The sequence below is a fragment of the Penicillium lagena genome (assembly GCF_028827675.1).
Source record: "Penicillium lagena strain IBT 129212 chromosome Unknown utg000001l_segment0_segment0, whole genome shotgun sequence".
Lineage (NCBI taxonomy): Eukaryota > Fungi > Ascomycota > Eurotiomycetes > Eurotiales > Aspergillaceae > Penicillium > Penicillium lagena.
In genome coordinates, this window is record NW_026623222.1 from 3,178,823 (window position 1) to 3,195,442 (window position 16,620).

The window sequence follows — 16,620 nt, forward strand, 5'->3', positions numbered from 1 at the left end:
GGTATTCGCCTTCACCCATCCTTTTCTTCTTCTTTTTTTATCGACACCCGATCAGCATCTTGAGAATGCTGGGTGCTGTTCGTCGATTCGGCGTCTCCAACGTCCTGCGAGCCTCTGCGCCGCGCTCACTATCCGCGTCTACGCGCTGGAGCTCGCAACTGTTGAAATGGCAGCCTCTCTCCGCGCCAACGTTCCCGGCCGCTGCGCGCTCGTTTCACGCTTCATTTCCTGCTTTGAAGGCTGCGGCTGCAGAGGCGCATGAGATTGAGGATGACTCTGCGCAAACAGAGATCATCACCGAGTTTCGCGATTTGGAGAGACAAGGACTCGTCGACCCGGCCATTATTCGGAATATCACCGACAGTAGACGGATGGGATTGACGACGATGACCCCTGTTCAGAGCCAGACTTTACATGAGGTTTTGGGAGGCGGCGATGTGTAAGTTCATTGACTTGGCTGTGAGAGACCATTGCTAACTTTTCTCGGGATTTGTCCAGCCTGGCTCAAGCCAAAACGGGAACCGGCAAAACACTCGCTTTCCTCGTTCCTGCCATGCAGAATATCCTGAACGATCCCAGCCTCCGCCAGGATCAGCGCGGGCGATACTGCGACCCCACGGACACCCGCGCCCTGATCATCTCTCCTACCCGAGAACTCGCGGAACAGATTGCGGTCGAGGCGAAGAAGCTTGCCGCGGGCACTCGTCTGCAAGTGCGGACCGCAGTAGGTGGCAGTCACAAGGCCTCCGGCCTGCGAAGGATCCAAGAGGAGGGCTGCCACCTGCTTATTGGCACCCCCGGTCGTCTGAAGGATATCCTTTCGGATCCAAGGAATGGAGTCGAGGTTCCCAAGTTGAACACTTTGATTCTGGACGAGGCCGATCGGCTCCTGGACGACGGATTTGCGCCCGACATCATGGAAATTCAGCGCATGCTTCCGTCCGCGCAGGACGTGAATCGCCAAACGCTCATGTTCTCGGCCACTGTTCCTCGAGAAGTTATGACTATGGTGCGACGCACGTTGAAGCCGGGCTTCAACTTTGTCAAAACCATTCGCGAGGATGAGGTGCCAACGCACCTCAGTGTCCCGCAGAAGAGCGTTGTTCTGAGAGGATATGAAAACGCCCTGCCCGCCATTCTGGAAATGGCCAAGAACTACAAGGCCAAGCAACGAGATGACCCTTCCCTGCGTCCCTTCAAGGCTATCGTTTACTTCAACTCCACCGCCGAGGTCCGCATCGCAGCCGAGGCCTTCAATAATCTCTCCGACCCTCGCAGACGCTCCCATTCTCCTCTAGGTCGCATGAATCTTCTTGAACTACACTCGCGCCTCAGCCAGAGAGAACGGACCAGGAATGCCGAAGACTTCCGTCGTTCGCCAGAGGCCATCCTCTTTTCGTCGGACGTGTCAGCCCGTGGCATGGACTTCCCGGAGGTCACCCACGTTATCCAGATTGGCATCCCCCAAACCCGAGAGACATATGTTCACCGACTCGGCCGCACAGCGCGTGCCGGCAAGACCGGTGAAGGCTGGCTTTTCCTCCACGACGCCCAGTACGGCTATTTCCAGGACATCCTGGGCGACCTCCCCCTCACCAACGACTCAACCTCTATCCCCGCAGCGTCTGCGCGTATGACCCCATTCGTGAAGACGGCGTCCGAAGAAGCCGGAGAAGATCTCGCCGCGAGACCCGACGAGACAACTCCGGAAGAGACAATCGAGACTATCAAGCAGATCCAGCAAGCCATGACAAATATTCCCGCCAGACAGCGAGAAGATGCTTTCCAGCCTCTGATGAGTAACCTGAAGAGCTCTGTCCACAACAAGCGCAAGCTGGTGCAGATCGTGAACGACACCGCCACCATCGGCTGGAGTCTGCCCGAAGCGCCGGGCGTGTCCCCTAAATTTGTCCAGCAGCTAGGCTTCAAACGTATGCCCGATCTCCTCAAGGTGAATGAGTCTCGTCGCGGACGCGATCGCGACTCCGATGATGATGCATTTGGCGCCATGGACCGCAGATCTGGCTTTGGGCGACCATCCAGCTTTGGGCGACCATCCAGCTTTGGGCGACCATCCGGCTTCGGGCGGTCATCCGATTTTGGACGATCATCGTCTCGATCCAATTTTGGAGATTCTGGCGATAGGCGCAGGGATTCCCGGAAGCCTTCTTCCTACGGCCGTCGGTACTAATCGTCTCCCCTCCCCTAGGAGACGAGGACATGAGGAAGATTGCGAATCGGCCATCCTTGCTTGCATTGGGTGGCGTTAGTGTCTTTTCTTGATCGTTTCGATCCTTGTACTACCACTATTTCTGTTGACTTGTTTGTATTACTTGATCTTTGGGCGCGGATAAACAAGAGGCCATATCCTTCTATTCATGTACGGTATATAAAATTTGTCTGACCAATCTCAACATTCTCACACTTTCGAATCTGTCTACTTTCTTGGTCCTCTCTTTCCATCTAAACTCTAGCGTGTCCATTTTTTGATGGGATATATACCTTTAGTGGCAGAAAACAAGAAGAAAAGAAAACATGTCCCTCAAAAATACTGCAGATTAGAAAGACCAGAACTCTCAACTCAACTCATAAAAGGGGGGGAAAGACATAATCAATCACTCGGAACCACAAACCCTGTATCTAATCACGGGCAATCATGTGTTCCCTCGCAGGACCAGTGCCAATCCACTTGACAGGGACGCCGCCGAGCTCACGCTCAATGAACTCAATGTAGGCACGGGCATTGGGAGGGAGGTCCTCGTAGCGGGTAGCACCCATAGTGCTGCACTTCCAGCCGGGCAGAGTAACATACTCGACCTGGATCTTCTCAACGACCGACGCATCGGCCGGGAAAGTCCCAGTCGTCCTCTTCCCATCAGGGAGAATATACGCAACACCGACCTTGATCTCTTCAAAGTCATCCAGCACATCAAGCTTGGTCAGGTTAAGCGCAGTGTAGTGGTTGATAGCATGCGAGTAGCGACACAGCACGAGATCGAGCCATCCACAGCGCCGACGACGGCCGGTCGTCACGCCAAACTCCCGCCCCACGCTCTGCAGCTTATCGCCGTCTGCGTTGAGCTGCTCGCTCGGGAACGGGCCCGATCCCACGCGCGTCGTATACGCCTTCACCACTCCGATCACGGACTTGATGCTCATTGGGTTCAGGGCTAGCGCTTGCACGGCGCCGCCTAGGCCTGTTGATGACGATGTCACGAATGGGTATGTACCGTGGTCTAGGTCCAGCATGAGTGCGTTGGCACCCTCCACTAAGGTGTTGGGCGAGGACTCGTGTTTCTGGAGGAACTCGAGTTGGTCGACGACGAAGGGTTTCAGGCGCGCGCGGTATTCCTGTAGATCATTGTCAATTGCTGTCATTTACCGCGTATGCAATTGCAAAAGCAAAAGAAAGAAAGGGAAAAAAAAAAAAAGGTAAAATACCTTAAACCGCGCAATCTCTTCTTCAACATCATACGCCAAATCCCCAAATCGCAAGCGGTACGACTTCTCCAGCGCACGGAGTTTCCTTTCAAAGACCTCCTCATCCAGAATCTCGCCGACGCGCACACCCCTCCGCGCCGCCTTATCGCTGTAGCAGGGCCCAATACCCTTCCCAGTAGTGCCGACCTTGCGGCCGCCGAGACCAGCCTCCTCCAGACCATCGACGACAGAATGCAGGTCGAAGCAGACGTGGGCACGGTCCGCGACGAAAATGCGCTGGCTGGCGGTGGTCAGGCCCTTTTCTTCGAGGGAGGCCAGCTCCTTGAAGAAGCTGGGCACGTGGAAGACCGTGCCGGCGCCGATTAGGTTCACGCATGAGGGCGAAACCAGGCCTGAGGGCAAGATGTGGAAGTCGTAGGTTACAGACTTGTGGACGATTGTGTGGCCGGCGTCTATTTTGGCAGAGCGAAAATTCGCGGCGTTGGTTAGTCGACTGTGTCCGGTCTGGTTGGATAAAATGAAAGACAAAAAAGAAACGTACTGTGACCACCTGCGGCGCGGCAGCAGAGCGTCGCCTGCTGCGACAGCATATCCGTGATCTTCCCCTTGCCTAATTGTCGCTGTTAGTCTCGTCCGTTCCTGTTTCTCATCGGCGGCGGCGTTCGCCGGAGACGGCTCTGCGCACCTTCATCCCCCCATTGACTGCCCAGCACGATGGTAACCATGATGACGCAGACAGAAAAGTAAACCGGGAGGCTCCAAAAACCAAACGGAGAGGCGTATTGCGATCAATTGACTTGCGCGAGTTGCGACTTGGCGAAGTTTGCGGAAGAGAGAAGGCGAGTCCGATGACCGGCGGCGGGGCTCTGGATGCGTGCGTCAGTCAGTCAGGGATTTTTCTTCCATGGGCCAATTGCACCACAATAGGGCAATGGGAAGTATCTCACATACAAGTAGACGAAAAAAAGAAGCAGAAGAAGAAGAGAAGGAAGGGCAACAATTTATCTTGCAACGAAATAGATGGCGTGACTCACGCTATACTGTGTTTAAAGGTATTTTAATGTATTTTAATCGGTCATTTTGCGTATTGGCGGGGCAGATAATGATCATGCCTGAGTGCCTAAGTGCCTTGATGCCTGAATACCTGAGACAAAGAGGGTTAGGGCATGGCATTGAAGAAATAGAGATGGCTCAGATTCAGGGTATTTCATCTAACATAAAATCCAAAAAAAAATTACAAATGAAGCGGAGAGAGGGCCCCACCAACGCCCCAGAAACAAAACACTCTAAAAAGAGAAATGCTAGGCAAGATGCAGCAAACGCCAATGTCCGTCCTATCCTCACATCACCTTCCCTCCATTGCGGATCCACTCTCGCAGACGGCCCAGATCCAGGATACACTCGCGGTGCATCTCACACGCCACCTCCCAGTGCTTGCGCACCTGGATATCCTCCTCGATTCCGCGCAGATACGCGCTGAATCCGCCCTTGCCACTGCCGGGGACGAGCGTCTCCTCGCCCTCGTTTCTGTCGGGGTCTTCGATGATTCCGCTCTGGGGATCGTCGCCATCGGCGCCGTTCAGATTCAAGCGGGCACTGTCGCCAACGGCGCTGATCCAGCGCGGTGCGAGCCCGGTCTCAACGGCCTCCTGGCGGGCATTGAAATGGAGAAGCATGCGGCGGTTAAATTGGTTCCACTCGCGCATATACGTCGTCATCTCCGCCACGTAGCGGGACCACTGCTCGCGAGGAAGAGCGAGTTGCTGCGATCCGGCACGAGCAGGGGCCGGCTCCGGTGCGCGCGGCCGTTTGGGTGGGTTTGGACAGTTCAACTCTCGAGGCCGGATGTCACGCTTCGTTGTTGTCGGCTGCTTCGCCCGAGATTGGAAGGGAAGTGTGTCGCCCATCTCTTGTAGATTCTCAATGCCGCCGTTTGCGCTGCTGAACGGGGCTGTGTTCCGCAGATTATCAAGATCGAAGAGCGGTGCGCGACTCTCTGCGCTCGAGGTATTGCCCTCTGTCCGAGACTGTGATCGAGGCTTTTTGGTCGGCGTGGGTGCATCCTTAGAAGCCTGTGAGGTCAAGTCGGGATAGCTTGCGGTTCGAGGTTCTCCAGCGGGCCCTTTCTCGGGCATGGACGACAAAGGCGGCGGGGGAGAAAGATCGTCATCTAGATCCATCGCCTCAACGTCCGCCGGCGCAGCGCGAGTGGACTCGGGAGGAATGTTGCCATTGGCCGTCTCTTGTACTTCCTCCGCTTCGGTTGCCACGGTTGCTTGTTGTGGCGCGCTTCGGACTTTGATGCCGGGTCGTGGGGGTCTTTTAGGACTTCGAGAATGCGGGATGTTTGCCGAGGGCCGGGACTTGTCTGTCGCGGGCATATTCCACGAAAGGTTCTGTAACTGCTCGGACCATTGGTCCACAGAAAAGGTTGCTTTCGCGAACGGAGTAGGTGGCTGCTCCACTGGCTGGGCTTTCGGGTATTGAGAGGTATCAACAAATGGCTTCGCACTAGCTGATGCAGCCGACCGCGCTGGCTGGGTAGATCCATTTTGAGTCGACGCCCGTGGTCGGTTCTGGGAACTTGTCGGCCGGCCGAACACCTCCTTGTCTGGAGATTGCTGGCCCAAGAAGGTAAACTGGGTCAGATGATCTCTCCAGTCCTCGGCGGAGAACTTCTTATGTAGGTTGCTTGGGCTGTTACGCCCAAATTCTCCGAAATGAGGGTTTGCCGTATTGGAAGACGCATCGGTCCTACACAGGTCACGTTAGTACGGTCTGGTCGATGGGAAATGTCGAACATCATACCTAGTGCTAGAACCCTGGAACTTGGGATACTGATCCGGTCGATATGATCCTTTGGGGAATGCCGCGCTATCCGAATTATGCCCTTTTGCGTCGTCACTGTCAGCAAGTGCATCATACATCCAGGATCGAGGGGGATTCCGTGGTCTCCAGGTTTGGGAGAAATCCGGCGGCGGAGGCGGGGAGTACGAGTGCGTAAAGTCTGAAGGGGTCCATTGGGGGAAGGGGTCCTCACCGGGGCTGGAATCATCCTCACGATGGAAGTCTGCGAATTTCTGGTGTGGGCGAAGGCGGCTCTTGGGCACGGCCTTTGGTTTGAATGTGCCGGTGCGGCCAACGTTCACCTCGTCGGAATCGGAGTCGGATTCGTCGTCCAGATCACTGGAACTCGATGATATGGAGATGTTGCGAGATCGTGTGGATCGGTCCTTGGGGCTGGCACTGTGATGGCGTCCCGGTTGGCCGGATGAGGAGCTGGGGTGATATGAACCAGAAGGAGTGCGCATGGTTGCGGACCGATTAAGCTTAGGGCTCGCAAAGAAAGTCTTTTCGCCTCCGGTCGTGGCGTAGCGGCTACTATATCCCCCCATGCGGGATGGCTCAGGGTCGATATAGCTGAAGGGCCGGTCCGTCCGATGATTAGTAGTATAGGCAGAGGTACCGCGGGCCATGGGCTCGTCCCCTCCTGCAGTTCCCGGTGCAAACCCCTGCTTCTTCTTTGGTGATGTTGAATTCGACGCTGTCGGTGGCGGAGCTTTAAAGTATTCATATGCAGATTTAGGGCGTGGACCCTGCTGCCCGAAAGGTGCATTCTGTCTCGGCGCAGCGCCAGATGGGGGAGTTGCGTGTCCAGTTCGAGGATCAAACTGTTGCCAGCCTGGCGTATTGTTGTTTCCTCTCATACCTTGGAATCCCCGGAAAGCATCCGCCCTCGTCTGCGCCTCATCCTGTGCTTTATGCCATTGTTGCGGTCCCGCTCGAGCATGCGATGCATATCGTTGGGCTCCAAACGACGGTCCATTTGGCGGTCGCTCATTTGGCGGGGGCTGTGGTTTGCGAGAGTTGGGGGGCTTCTGGCTCTGCGATTTCGAAGCAGAGGTAGGCGCACGACTGCTCGGCTGAGCTTTCCGCGGCGTATTTGCCTTGGGCGGTCCATAAAACTTTCCATATCCAGCGCGCAAGCGGTCCGTGTCATATTTCAATCGTTGTTGAGGGTCACCAAGGATCTCGTTGGCTGCCTGGATGGCCTGGAACTTGGCGTTGAACTCGATTTCTTTGCCCGGGTTTCGGTCGGGGTGGTACTTCAGTGCTACAGACCCCCAAGAAGTCAGCGGTGGCTTCTAACTACTGTCTCGGTCACACGTACCTAGTTTCCTGAACTGCTTCTTTATGTCCTCAGCTTCCGCGCTGGGCGCGAGACCTAGGTCCGCGTAGTAATCCCTCCGCACATCCGCTTTCACCATGTTGATACCGTGCCGACGGTGACTCTATGGAGTTCTTTGGTTCTCAAAGTGCATAATAGATGGTTAAGCGGGTGATCAACTATTTCGCCCATAACAAGTCATAGAAACTTGGCTCAGCAATATGACATCCGGCACGCCACATTCGCATCCAAGCCGAATCCGATGGGGTACCTGCGGTACTGACGCGACAGACGCGAAGGCGACAGACAGTCGAGGGTTGGCAACGTGCGCCTCGCAGCAAGTAACGTAGAGAGAAAGCGTCTCGAAGCAAGGAAGAGCCTCGTTCTGAGAATCACAGTATCACGAGGGCTCAGGCGGCTAGCGGTGAATGCTTTGATCAGGCGCCGACTCAGCAAGGACAAGGGCAAATCGGTTCGGTGGCGGCTCAGTGAGATGGCAGTAAACTGGGGCGCACGCTTCCTAACCAGAGAATGACACGTTTTGTTAGTCTAGAAAAAGAGTGACAACAGCACAACTGCGCGCGACGATCGTAGAGATTGCCGATCGAGCGGGCAGCAGCTGATGGCGTTACGGTCAGGCAGAATGGCCCAAGCGTAGGGGCAAAGCGACCAACAAGAGGCGGTAGATCCCACCCGTCACTGAATGGACAAAGGCATGCAAAAGAGGTAAGAAGGTTTGTGCGTTGGTCCTGTGGGAAGAGCGTGAGAACGAGAGGGAAAAAATGATCAGATGTTTGTTTGGGGAAGAGTCGGTTGCCGCCTTAGGCACCAATAAGGAGTATACCGCAGTGTCTATAGCAGACAACCACTGCAACGTCTCTAATAAAACAGATTATTGTATGTATAGCTCTGTATATGGTATCCAAACGCAGACAACCACTCAAAACCAAGCCAGATCAGAAACAGACCCTTGCCCCAGAACCCAGAACAGCCCTTTTCACCTGTGAGCCTCTTGAACGATGCCCGATAAACGCAAAGCAATAAAGGAAGGACAGTAATGAACAAAACACAGATCAAGAAAATAAATAAGGAGGGAGGGAGGAAAAACGAACAACCCAAAAAAAGAACATCATCTAAGCATCGCCACCAGCAGCGCCTGCTCCCGAACCGCCAAAGAAATAGCCTTCCAAGAGATCGTAGTTGGGATTCTCACTCCAGTCATGCTGGAAGTCGACTGCCATACCGAAACCCAGATCAATCCCCACGTTCTGGCCCAAGTTATGGCCGAGAGAGGGCATGTTCGCCAAACTGTAATCCGCATTGACATCGGGGTCCATGCCGGGCGCGTTCTCTGCATCCCCGGACCCAAAGTCCAAGAAATCGAGGCTGATGCCTGCTTGCTGCGCGTCGGGCTCAGTAGGTGGGACGGCGTGGGGCCCATGGCCGGGGTTGGCGGCTACACTACCAGGAGAACCAGGCGAACCCCCATAGAAGAACTGTGGAGGGGCCTGTGGAGACCCTGGGTTCTCGTACTTGAGATAGTACTCCATAGACGGGGTGCGCTGACCGAATTGCCGAGAAGAGCGGTCAGCGGCGAAGCCGGGAGCCGATGACTCCGTGAACTCTGAGCGAACAGGGAAAGATGGGCCTCCAGGTCGAGACCGGTCGGCAAGCGGAGTATTGTCGTTGAACAAGTCCGCTAGGTTCATGTCGAATTTGGGAGGCGGCCGAGTGACGCGGGTCTGCGTATTCCGCCGAGCCTGGCCCTGGCCGGGGTGTGGCCGCTGCTCCATCGACTGTTGCTGTAGTCGCCCAGACTGGAAAGAGCCGCCTGAACGCGTCGTGGCCTGAATGCGGCTCATGTCGACCTGCGACCCGAAGCCGGTGGTGGACAGGCACATCTGAACAGTGGCCTTGCTCATGCGCTCAAATGCATCTCGGCAAGCCTCTGCGGGAGGACACTTATGGAACAAGTCCCCAAGAACTGAGGTCGCAGCAAGGACAGTGAAATCAACTTCGTCGAGTGTCTGAGGAACAAATTATAAGCACAAGATGAAGAGCTAAAGGATGATCGAGAAACGTACCAAACGGCTTCGCACAAGGGGCGAATGCCAGATCGCATATAAAAAGGAAATACCTAGATAAATAGTGTTAGTGACATGACAACGAACAAGAGATGGAGGTGTATCATTCGTACCAGCCATAAAAATATGGTGGGTGGCAAGATAAGTGTAGTTGACCAAGCGTACCCGGTGAAGTTGACGATAAATTCGAATCACCTTTTGACCAGCCTCAGCCACGTTAAGATAAACGTGATCCTCCTCGTCGCCTTCATCCACATTTGAGAAAGACGGACTAGAGACGTCGTCCGGAGTCAACTCGCTTGCCAGTTCAGCGGGCACAGTCAAACTCTGTTGATACAGCAGAATAATAGCTTGCCAATAATTTAGCTCAAGCAATTCGATAGAGAATCGCACGCCAGTGTCGGAGCGTGTCGGGGCGGACTCGAGCCATTCCACTAGACGACGATGTACATCGTGGCGCCAGGAGCGGAAGGAGTCAAAGCCCTGGAGGAAAGGAGAGGTAAGTTCGGCATGAGGGAGGATGACGGTGGTGCTCGAAGCTCTTCTTCGTACGGCGCGCGCCTGCTGAAATTGGAGGACATCGTGGATTTCGGATTGGAGGAGACGAAGCTTGAAGTAATGGAATGCGACGTGCTTATATGTCGGGGTGCCATCGGGAGGTGTTAGGAGGCCAGCTTTGGTGATGAACTTGTCGTCCATCATGGACGGGAACTCGGTGCTAATCGCTTGATCGCTGATGCCGAACGGCCGTCCAACACAGGTCGCAACAAGACGGTCGAAACTGTAAACGCACCACCACAGACGACGGCGGAGGTCACGTACCCATTCGCGTCGGCCTCGTTCGCGGGCATCGATGCGCGACTGGTTTTGGTTGCCATCTTTCGCACCCGAATCGATGCCTACTCCATCCTCGTAGTGAAGTCCGAGGTCCACAGCCAAGCGCGTAGCAACTCCGACGATGTACCAGAGACCGGGAGCCACCGGCCGCAGCAAGGCAAAGCTGGCTAAGAGAAGCACTGCTTGAAGCTCCTCTAGCCCGCCGAAGCCTTCGCTGGACGAGGAACCAAGAAATGACTCCAGGTGAATGATCGCAGATGCGTGGTATTCCTCTGGTTGATACTGATGGCTTGAAAGTCTCGGTCTTTTCGATGTAGATGATGACCGGTCACGGCTAGAGCGATTTTCGTCATCTGAGCCTTGGGATTTGTCGTCGTAAATGATGCCCGCACCGATGGCAAACACGATATTGAGTGTATAGAGGGCCCGGGGAGATCGGTTCTTCTCTTCTAACTGATATGACCGATCCAAGAGCTCCATGAAGTCGCCTCGATGGAGAATAGGCATCTGAGGATTCGCGTGTTCGAAATACAGATCAACTAGCCTCTCGGCGAGTTCTCGGTCTGGGAAGGCAGCGCATTTCATCATCGGTCTTGTTTGCAGCCCGAAAAACGAATCCCGCATCGAGCCACCCCCGCCAACGCCGGCAGCACCGGCAGTGCCCTGGGGCAGACGTTCACTCGTGCGGATCGTGCTGCGGTCCGGCATGTTGCCTGGGAGCGAGCTCCGTACGGCCGCAAACACAACTCGCGCGAACGAAATCCCGGATGTAGAGCCCAGGTATCGAGGATCAGAAGTTCCTTGCACCGAGACCATGCCGATGTTCGACACGAGATTGTGCAGTCGCCAGTTCTCTTCGTCTCCATCTCCATCACGGGCCGCATCACCGTCGACTTTTTGGTCGGTAGACTCTTCTTTAATTCTTGGATTTCGCCCTTGTGCCTTATCCACAGCCGAGACCTCGCCGGCTGGGCCATCACCATGGTGGGAATCGCCTTCGGTTTCGACTTTGACCGCTTCTTCTTCGTCGAAAGCTACCGCTTTCTTGAATTCGATATTATGCTCAGCCAGCTGCTTCTCGAGATAGGCGACCCGGGTCTCCAGGAAATAGACATAACTGCGCGGGATCTCTCGCTTGGTGATGGGGTCGTAGCCGACACAGCGCACCCCTGCCTTCTCGCAGGACTGGCACCGGGGCAAACGCTGGTCGCAGCGATTCTTGCGCAGACGGCAGCGGTTGCAGGCCGAGACATTGCGGAACGAGGAGGACGTCGAGGACGAGGTCGTGGTGGACAGGGCGGGCGAGGTGGAGGGGAGATTGGTTGCGGTGGCGGGGTTATTTGCGGTATTGTCGGACTGGGTTGGAGGGGTTTCGCTGGAGGGATGCGGTCTCTTCTTCCCCGAAGATGGCGGGGAAGGGGGATTCGGCATGGTGACGAACGAGTGTTGAGTGCCGCAAACTTGCGATCATCTCTTCTTTCGTGGTGGAGTCGCTATTGCGGAGACGGCGGTCGGGAACAGCTGGGCCGATCAGCGGGCATGATAGATAGTGATCCTAGTGAAGGTCGCGCAACGCAGACGGTCGGGTATCGCGATCCCACAGACGAGAAAAGGAGACGGCCCGCAATGGTTACGGGAACGTGGCGGGTCCCAACTTTGTCGCTGTGCTGCTCTCCGCGGCGCAAGTGCCGCTCGGGGGCTGATTATCCTCCGAGATGGGCCGAGTCGGGAGATGCGCGTTGATGCGATCTGCCACGGTCCTTCGGCAAACGCGACGAAGTTGAGCGGAAGATGTTCGATCAAGTAAAGGTCGTCCGAGTAGAGGAGGGAGGTCGGAGGGCAGTCAACCTCGGAAGGTTACATGGTGACCGTAGTTACGACCTAGGGCACTGGTGGAGTAGATGGCCAGTCAGCAAACCAGACCGAGTAGTTGCCCTCGGGAACCCTGGATACGAGACACCACACCATGTTCGGGTTCATTCGGTTTCCCCAGAATCGTGGCAGATGTGCAAGGGGAAGGCCTCCGCGATCATGAAGGACCTGGTCGAGTCATCAATGACCGTTGTCCGGCAGTTAGCCATATCGTTGGAGGGGGCACTTGTCCTCGGGAATGGCATCGCAGGCTGGGTGGACCCGGCCGGGATTCTTGGCCAGTCATTGGTGGAGAAGCAACCAAGTCTGGGGTTCACAGTTGAGACAAGAGTCTGGGGAGCGACTTAAATCGAGACTACATATCAGGCTACATCGTGGCTGCGCACCGGTGGAGCCCATGTGCAGGTACAATTTCAGATGGCATATGAATAGCCATAATTGAAGTGCTTAAATGTCGGAGACATGTAGCACATGCTTGAGTGTATAACAACAACGCGGAAATCACAAAAAGCCTCCCAGATGCACATGAGTATCGTCAAAGTGTATAACCAGTCCATGCTCCGGAAAAAAAATGAGAGAGAAAAAAAGGGAAAAAGAGAGACCCGAATGTCATGCCTTTGCAGATGCATCCATCTATATCATTTGCGCCGTAGCCCGGTCTCGAGAAGAGAAGAAATCATTCATCAAGAGGAAAAGGAAAAGAAAATAAAAAGTGGTATGTCAGGGAGAATGGAAAAAGAGAATCAATCCCATGTTGAGATGATGGTACGCAACAGCGCCAGAAATGAACCTGTCCTGCACGGAAGGACGAGGAGGGGAAAGATGCGGATCTAGACGCGGGCCGCTGAGAGATCGGTTTCGGACCGAGCGAACCTCTCCACGGCAGTCAAGTCGAGAGTCGAGGCGTCAAAGTCGTGATCAATGCTAGAGCGCAGAGAGAGGAGCCGTTGCTCCTCCTCCGGCAAAGTGGTAGAGTTTCGTGGGGTGAAATCGGAGAGGGCGTTTTGCTTCATCTCAGACTCGTTGACTTCAGATTGTTTGAACCGATCCGGCATCGGTGGCTCCTCCATCCAGAAGCTCTCAATGGCACCGATCACGCAGACGAGACCGCATGCCCACCAGGCGAGCACGGAATATCCGCTATCGAGACCTTTGGAGTGCAACAGGCCGGTTATCGTGGGACCAAAGGCCCGGCTGAGGCTGGCGACGGAGGCCGCGGCGCCGTTGATGGAGCCCAGCACCTTCGAACTCGGAGCAGAGTTGGCCAGCATGATGGCGGTTGCGGGGAAGGCGATGACATGGAAGGTGATTTTGCTGATCAGTGCCACGTACGCGGCGGGCATTTGCAGCTTGGCTGGTAGCAGGATGAGGTAGGGCACGGCCATGTAAAGCGGCGGCCAGACCATCAGCACGAAGCGGAACGTCCGAAGGGTGCCAAAGTGCTTGACCACGAATGGGAACAGCCAGAGCTGAGCGATCATCGAGTACACCCCCTGGACGGCGAGCATGATACCAATGGTCTTGGTCATCAGGCCAAGGCCACCAGTGAACTTGAGAGGCAGCGCAACCCTGTCATCCGATTTGGGGGTGCTCAGGAAGACCGGCATCAGCTGGTCAAACGACACGCTGTGGCTGCAGGCAGGGTTTCAGGTCAGCATTACTCTCTCTGCAGTGGCGTTGGGGCCAACTCACTATGCAAGAATCCCGTAAGCCACGATGGTTAAGATGACTTGTCGGGTAAATGCCTTGGGCGTAGGGCGCTTCTGCCCTTCCAGATCGGCATCCGCAGGGCGGTCCGCCACAGAGCTCATGCGCGGTGTTGATTCGGCGCTGTCATAGTCTGGCGGGACGTCACCGTACACGAAATACTTGGTTTCCTCGGCGCTCACGTCGGAATCGTCGGGAAGTTGGACCCGCGAGCCACAGCATTGGCTGACGAGCCAGTGCCCGAGCTCAAGACCAGGGTCACGACGGTGCTTCTTTTCCGGGTGCGTTTCTTCCAAAAACAGGAAGCCGACCACAACGCCACACACCAACACGGTGATGCACACCAGATTGGGTAGCAGGAAGGGGAATCGGTCGAACAGCGTGTTGCGCGCAAAGAACGACGGGTAGTTCTCGCACGGCTGGGCCAAAACACCGCCCAGAGCCGGCCCAATGATGGAGCCCAAGCACCACACAAAAGGCATGATCGAGTAAGCTCGCGGCTGGTGCTCCTTGACTGTCACGATCTCTGCCACGGTTGTCTGCAGAACGCCGATGTTCCCGTTCAGCAGTCCACCCAGCGCGCGCGCAATCATGGCCGTTGCCAGGTTGGGCGCAAATCCGAACACCACCATGCTGATGGCCGTACCCACCAGGCCCATAATCAGAACGGGCTTGCGGCCGATGCGATCACTCATACGACCCCAGAACATGCCTGCCGAAAACTCGGCAAAGGTGAAGGACGAGGTGATCATGCCGGCATACAGCGCAATCTTGCCGTCGTTATCCGTAACATGGAAGGACTCGACCATGCGATAGACGTAGGGGAAAATCGACATGAACGCGATGGGCTCGCAGATGCGGCAAAGCGCTGGAAAGCACAGTTAGTCAACATGGTCATAGTTGTTGCAAAGTCCCCAAAATCCGGGGTTATTGTTCGCATATTTGGATCGCGTTGCAAAAGTACTGGACTTACCTAAAACGAACAATTGCCGGACAGGAAATGCAGACCAGTCTTCGCCAGCGCCATTGCGCTGCCTCCGGCCCTGCAAACAGGACGGCCGTTGGAACATTTTGTGCAAAAACAAGAAAGAAAAGAGGGAGAAAACAAAACAATCACAGTCCTCTAGGGAGGTGTGACGAGAGAAAAAAAAAGTACGAAAGGCCGTGCTTTTGTCTCTGACAGTTTCCCCAGGTTAATGGGACAGGGCTCGGAAGGGAGAGAATGCAATTGGTGTGGAGGCTGGCGGTATATCGGAGCAAGGAGCCTCTTTTTTCGAGGTTTAAGGCTTCAGCATTGCTCCCCCTGCGGTTGAACCCTATTCGGGGCGATAAATGAGACACCAGCAAGGGAGGGTCTTCACACAATAATGACTTCGGAAGTTTCTAGAGGCAAATCAAGGAGACGGCCCCTCGGAGGTTTGGAGGAAGGGCGAGGGAAGAATGGGGAAGGGATCTATGAAGAATCTTGGGGAAAGGCGTGGGAGGTTCAAAGGAAGACACAGGTTAATAATAAATTGCGATGAGCAGATCACAAAGAAGAAAGGGAGTTCATTCCAACCGGTCCGGAGGGGAAAGGGGAGGTTATTATATGAAAATCCCAGCCGGGTGTTTTACGGTGGATAGGTTCCATCTATAGAGTCAAGCTCGATGAGATCGAGCGCCACAGAGCCCAAACGTCAAAACCCCATGAATATTTTGGTTCCAGCTGTACAGAAGCCGCAGGATGCAGAGCAAAAATGTTGGATTAGGGTCATAGAATAATAATAATCGGACCCACTCCCTAGGAAAAATAATTTATTTATTATTTTTTTGATTGAATTTTCTTTCCGTACCGTAATCATAATTCCAGGGAAAACACAGATCGGGGCTATCCAATTCAAACACCGCCCAAAGGGGGCCGGAAGAAGCACCCTGGAGGCAAGGACCAGTGGAACCAATGGCAAACTTGAAATCGAAGCTGATCTCCCCCCAGTATCGTCATCTGTTCACTCGCGGAATCCCACGGTGGTCTTCCGGCCAGTCGGCGGCTGTGGAATCGCTGCCCAACTGCTGACCGGGTTCACGACCTGGCCGCATATTATAATATTGCTGAAGGCGAATACGTACATCATAGTCAACTGTCAAATACTTTGGTATTCAACCGGCCCCACAGATCCGGTCAGAAAGGAAGGGGCCGATACTTGCCTTATTTTGTTTAGCGGACAAGTGATGGATCCTGAGCACCGGGCCCCCGGGGAACAGCAGGAGGCGGTTTCCCAGCGCGCTAAATCATCCGTCTTAGTTAAAGATGATCGGCGCTGGTCCTTTTCTTTCCAGTGGTCTGGTTTTAGTGTGATTTAGTGGGATGATAGATCTCGCATGACTTCTCCTTAATTAAAAAAACCCCCGGAGAAGAGAAAAAAGAGCCATTGTCATCGTCATCAGACTACCGCGCCCCCCGATCCACGATCTGCCCCGCCGCTAACTAGGGAATTCTGGAAAATCCGCCGGGTTCTGTCCCGCGCGATGGTT

At 54.9% G+C, this 16,620-nt stretch overlaps 6 protein-coding genes across 6 annotated transcripts; 2 read left to right on the forward strand and 4 right to left on the reverse strand.

Annotated features, from left to right (window-relative positions):
- Positions 1–65: 65 nt before the first annotated feature.
- helA (putative DEAD box RNA helicase HelA) lies at positions 66–2,191 on the forward strand (the record flags this gene model as incomplete). Its single annotated transcript, XM_056973311.1, has 2 exons — positions 66–439; positions 499–2,191. The coding sequence occupies 2 exons, from the start codon at positions 66–68 to the stop codon at positions 2,189–2,191; spliced, it is 2,067 nt and encodes a 688-aa protein (XP_056838428.1).
- A 449-nt stretch (positions 2,192–2,640) lies between these two features.
- On the reverse strand, positions 2,641–4,166 carry adB (adenylosuccinate synthase ADE12; the record flags this gene model as incomplete). The annotated part of the gene is made up of 4 exons (XM_056973312.1): positions 2,641–3,351; positions 3,442–3,893; positions 3,983–4,051; positions 4,127–4,166. 4 exons carry the CDS (start codon positions 4,164–4,166, stop codon positions 2,641–2,643), a joined length of 1,272 nt encoding a protein of 423 aa, XP_056838429.1.
- A 615-nt stretch (positions 4,167–4,781) lies between these two features.
- On the reverse strand, positions 4,782–7,709 carry N7510_001386 (uncharacterized protein; the record flags this gene model as incomplete). Its single annotated transcript, XM_056973313.1, has 3 exons — positions 4,782–6,195; positions 6,250–7,555; positions 7,613–7,709. 3 exons carry the CDS (start codon positions 7,707–7,709, stop codon positions 4,782–4,784), a joined length of 2,817 nt encoding a protein of 938 aa, XP_056838430.1.
- Positions 7,710–8,742: 1,033 nt separating this feature from the next.
- N7510_001387 (Zn(II)2Cys6 transcription factor) lies at positions 8,743–11,961 on the reverse strand (the record flags this gene model as incomplete). Its single annotated transcript, XM_056973314.1, has 3 exons — positions 8,743–9,636; positions 9,694–9,746; positions 9,807–11,961. 3 exons carry the CDS (start codon positions 11,959–11,961, stop codon positions 8,743–8,745), a joined length of 3,102 nt encoding a protein of 1,033 aa, XP_056838431.1.
- A 600-nt stretch (positions 11,962–12,561) lies between these two features.
- N7510_001388 (uncharacterized protein) lies at positions 12,562–12,750 on the forward strand (the record flags this gene model as incomplete). The annotated part of the gene is made up of 1 exon (XM_056973315.1): positions 12,562–12,750. One exon carries the CDS (start codon positions 12,562–12,564, stop codon positions 12,748–12,750), a length of 189 nt encoding a protein of 62 aa, XP_056838432.1.
- A 482-nt stretch (positions 12,751–13,232) lies between these two features.
- Positions 13,233–15,179, reverse strand: N7510_001389 (MFS transporter; the record flags this gene model as incomplete). Its single annotated transcript, XM_056973316.1, has 3 exons — positions 13,233–14,034; positions 14,095–14,977; positions 15,083–15,179. 3 exons carry the CDS (start codon positions 15,177–15,179, stop codon positions 13,233–13,235), a joined length of 1,782 nt encoding a protein of 593 aa, XP_056838433.1.
- Positions 15,180–16,620: the final 1,441 nt, after the last annotated feature.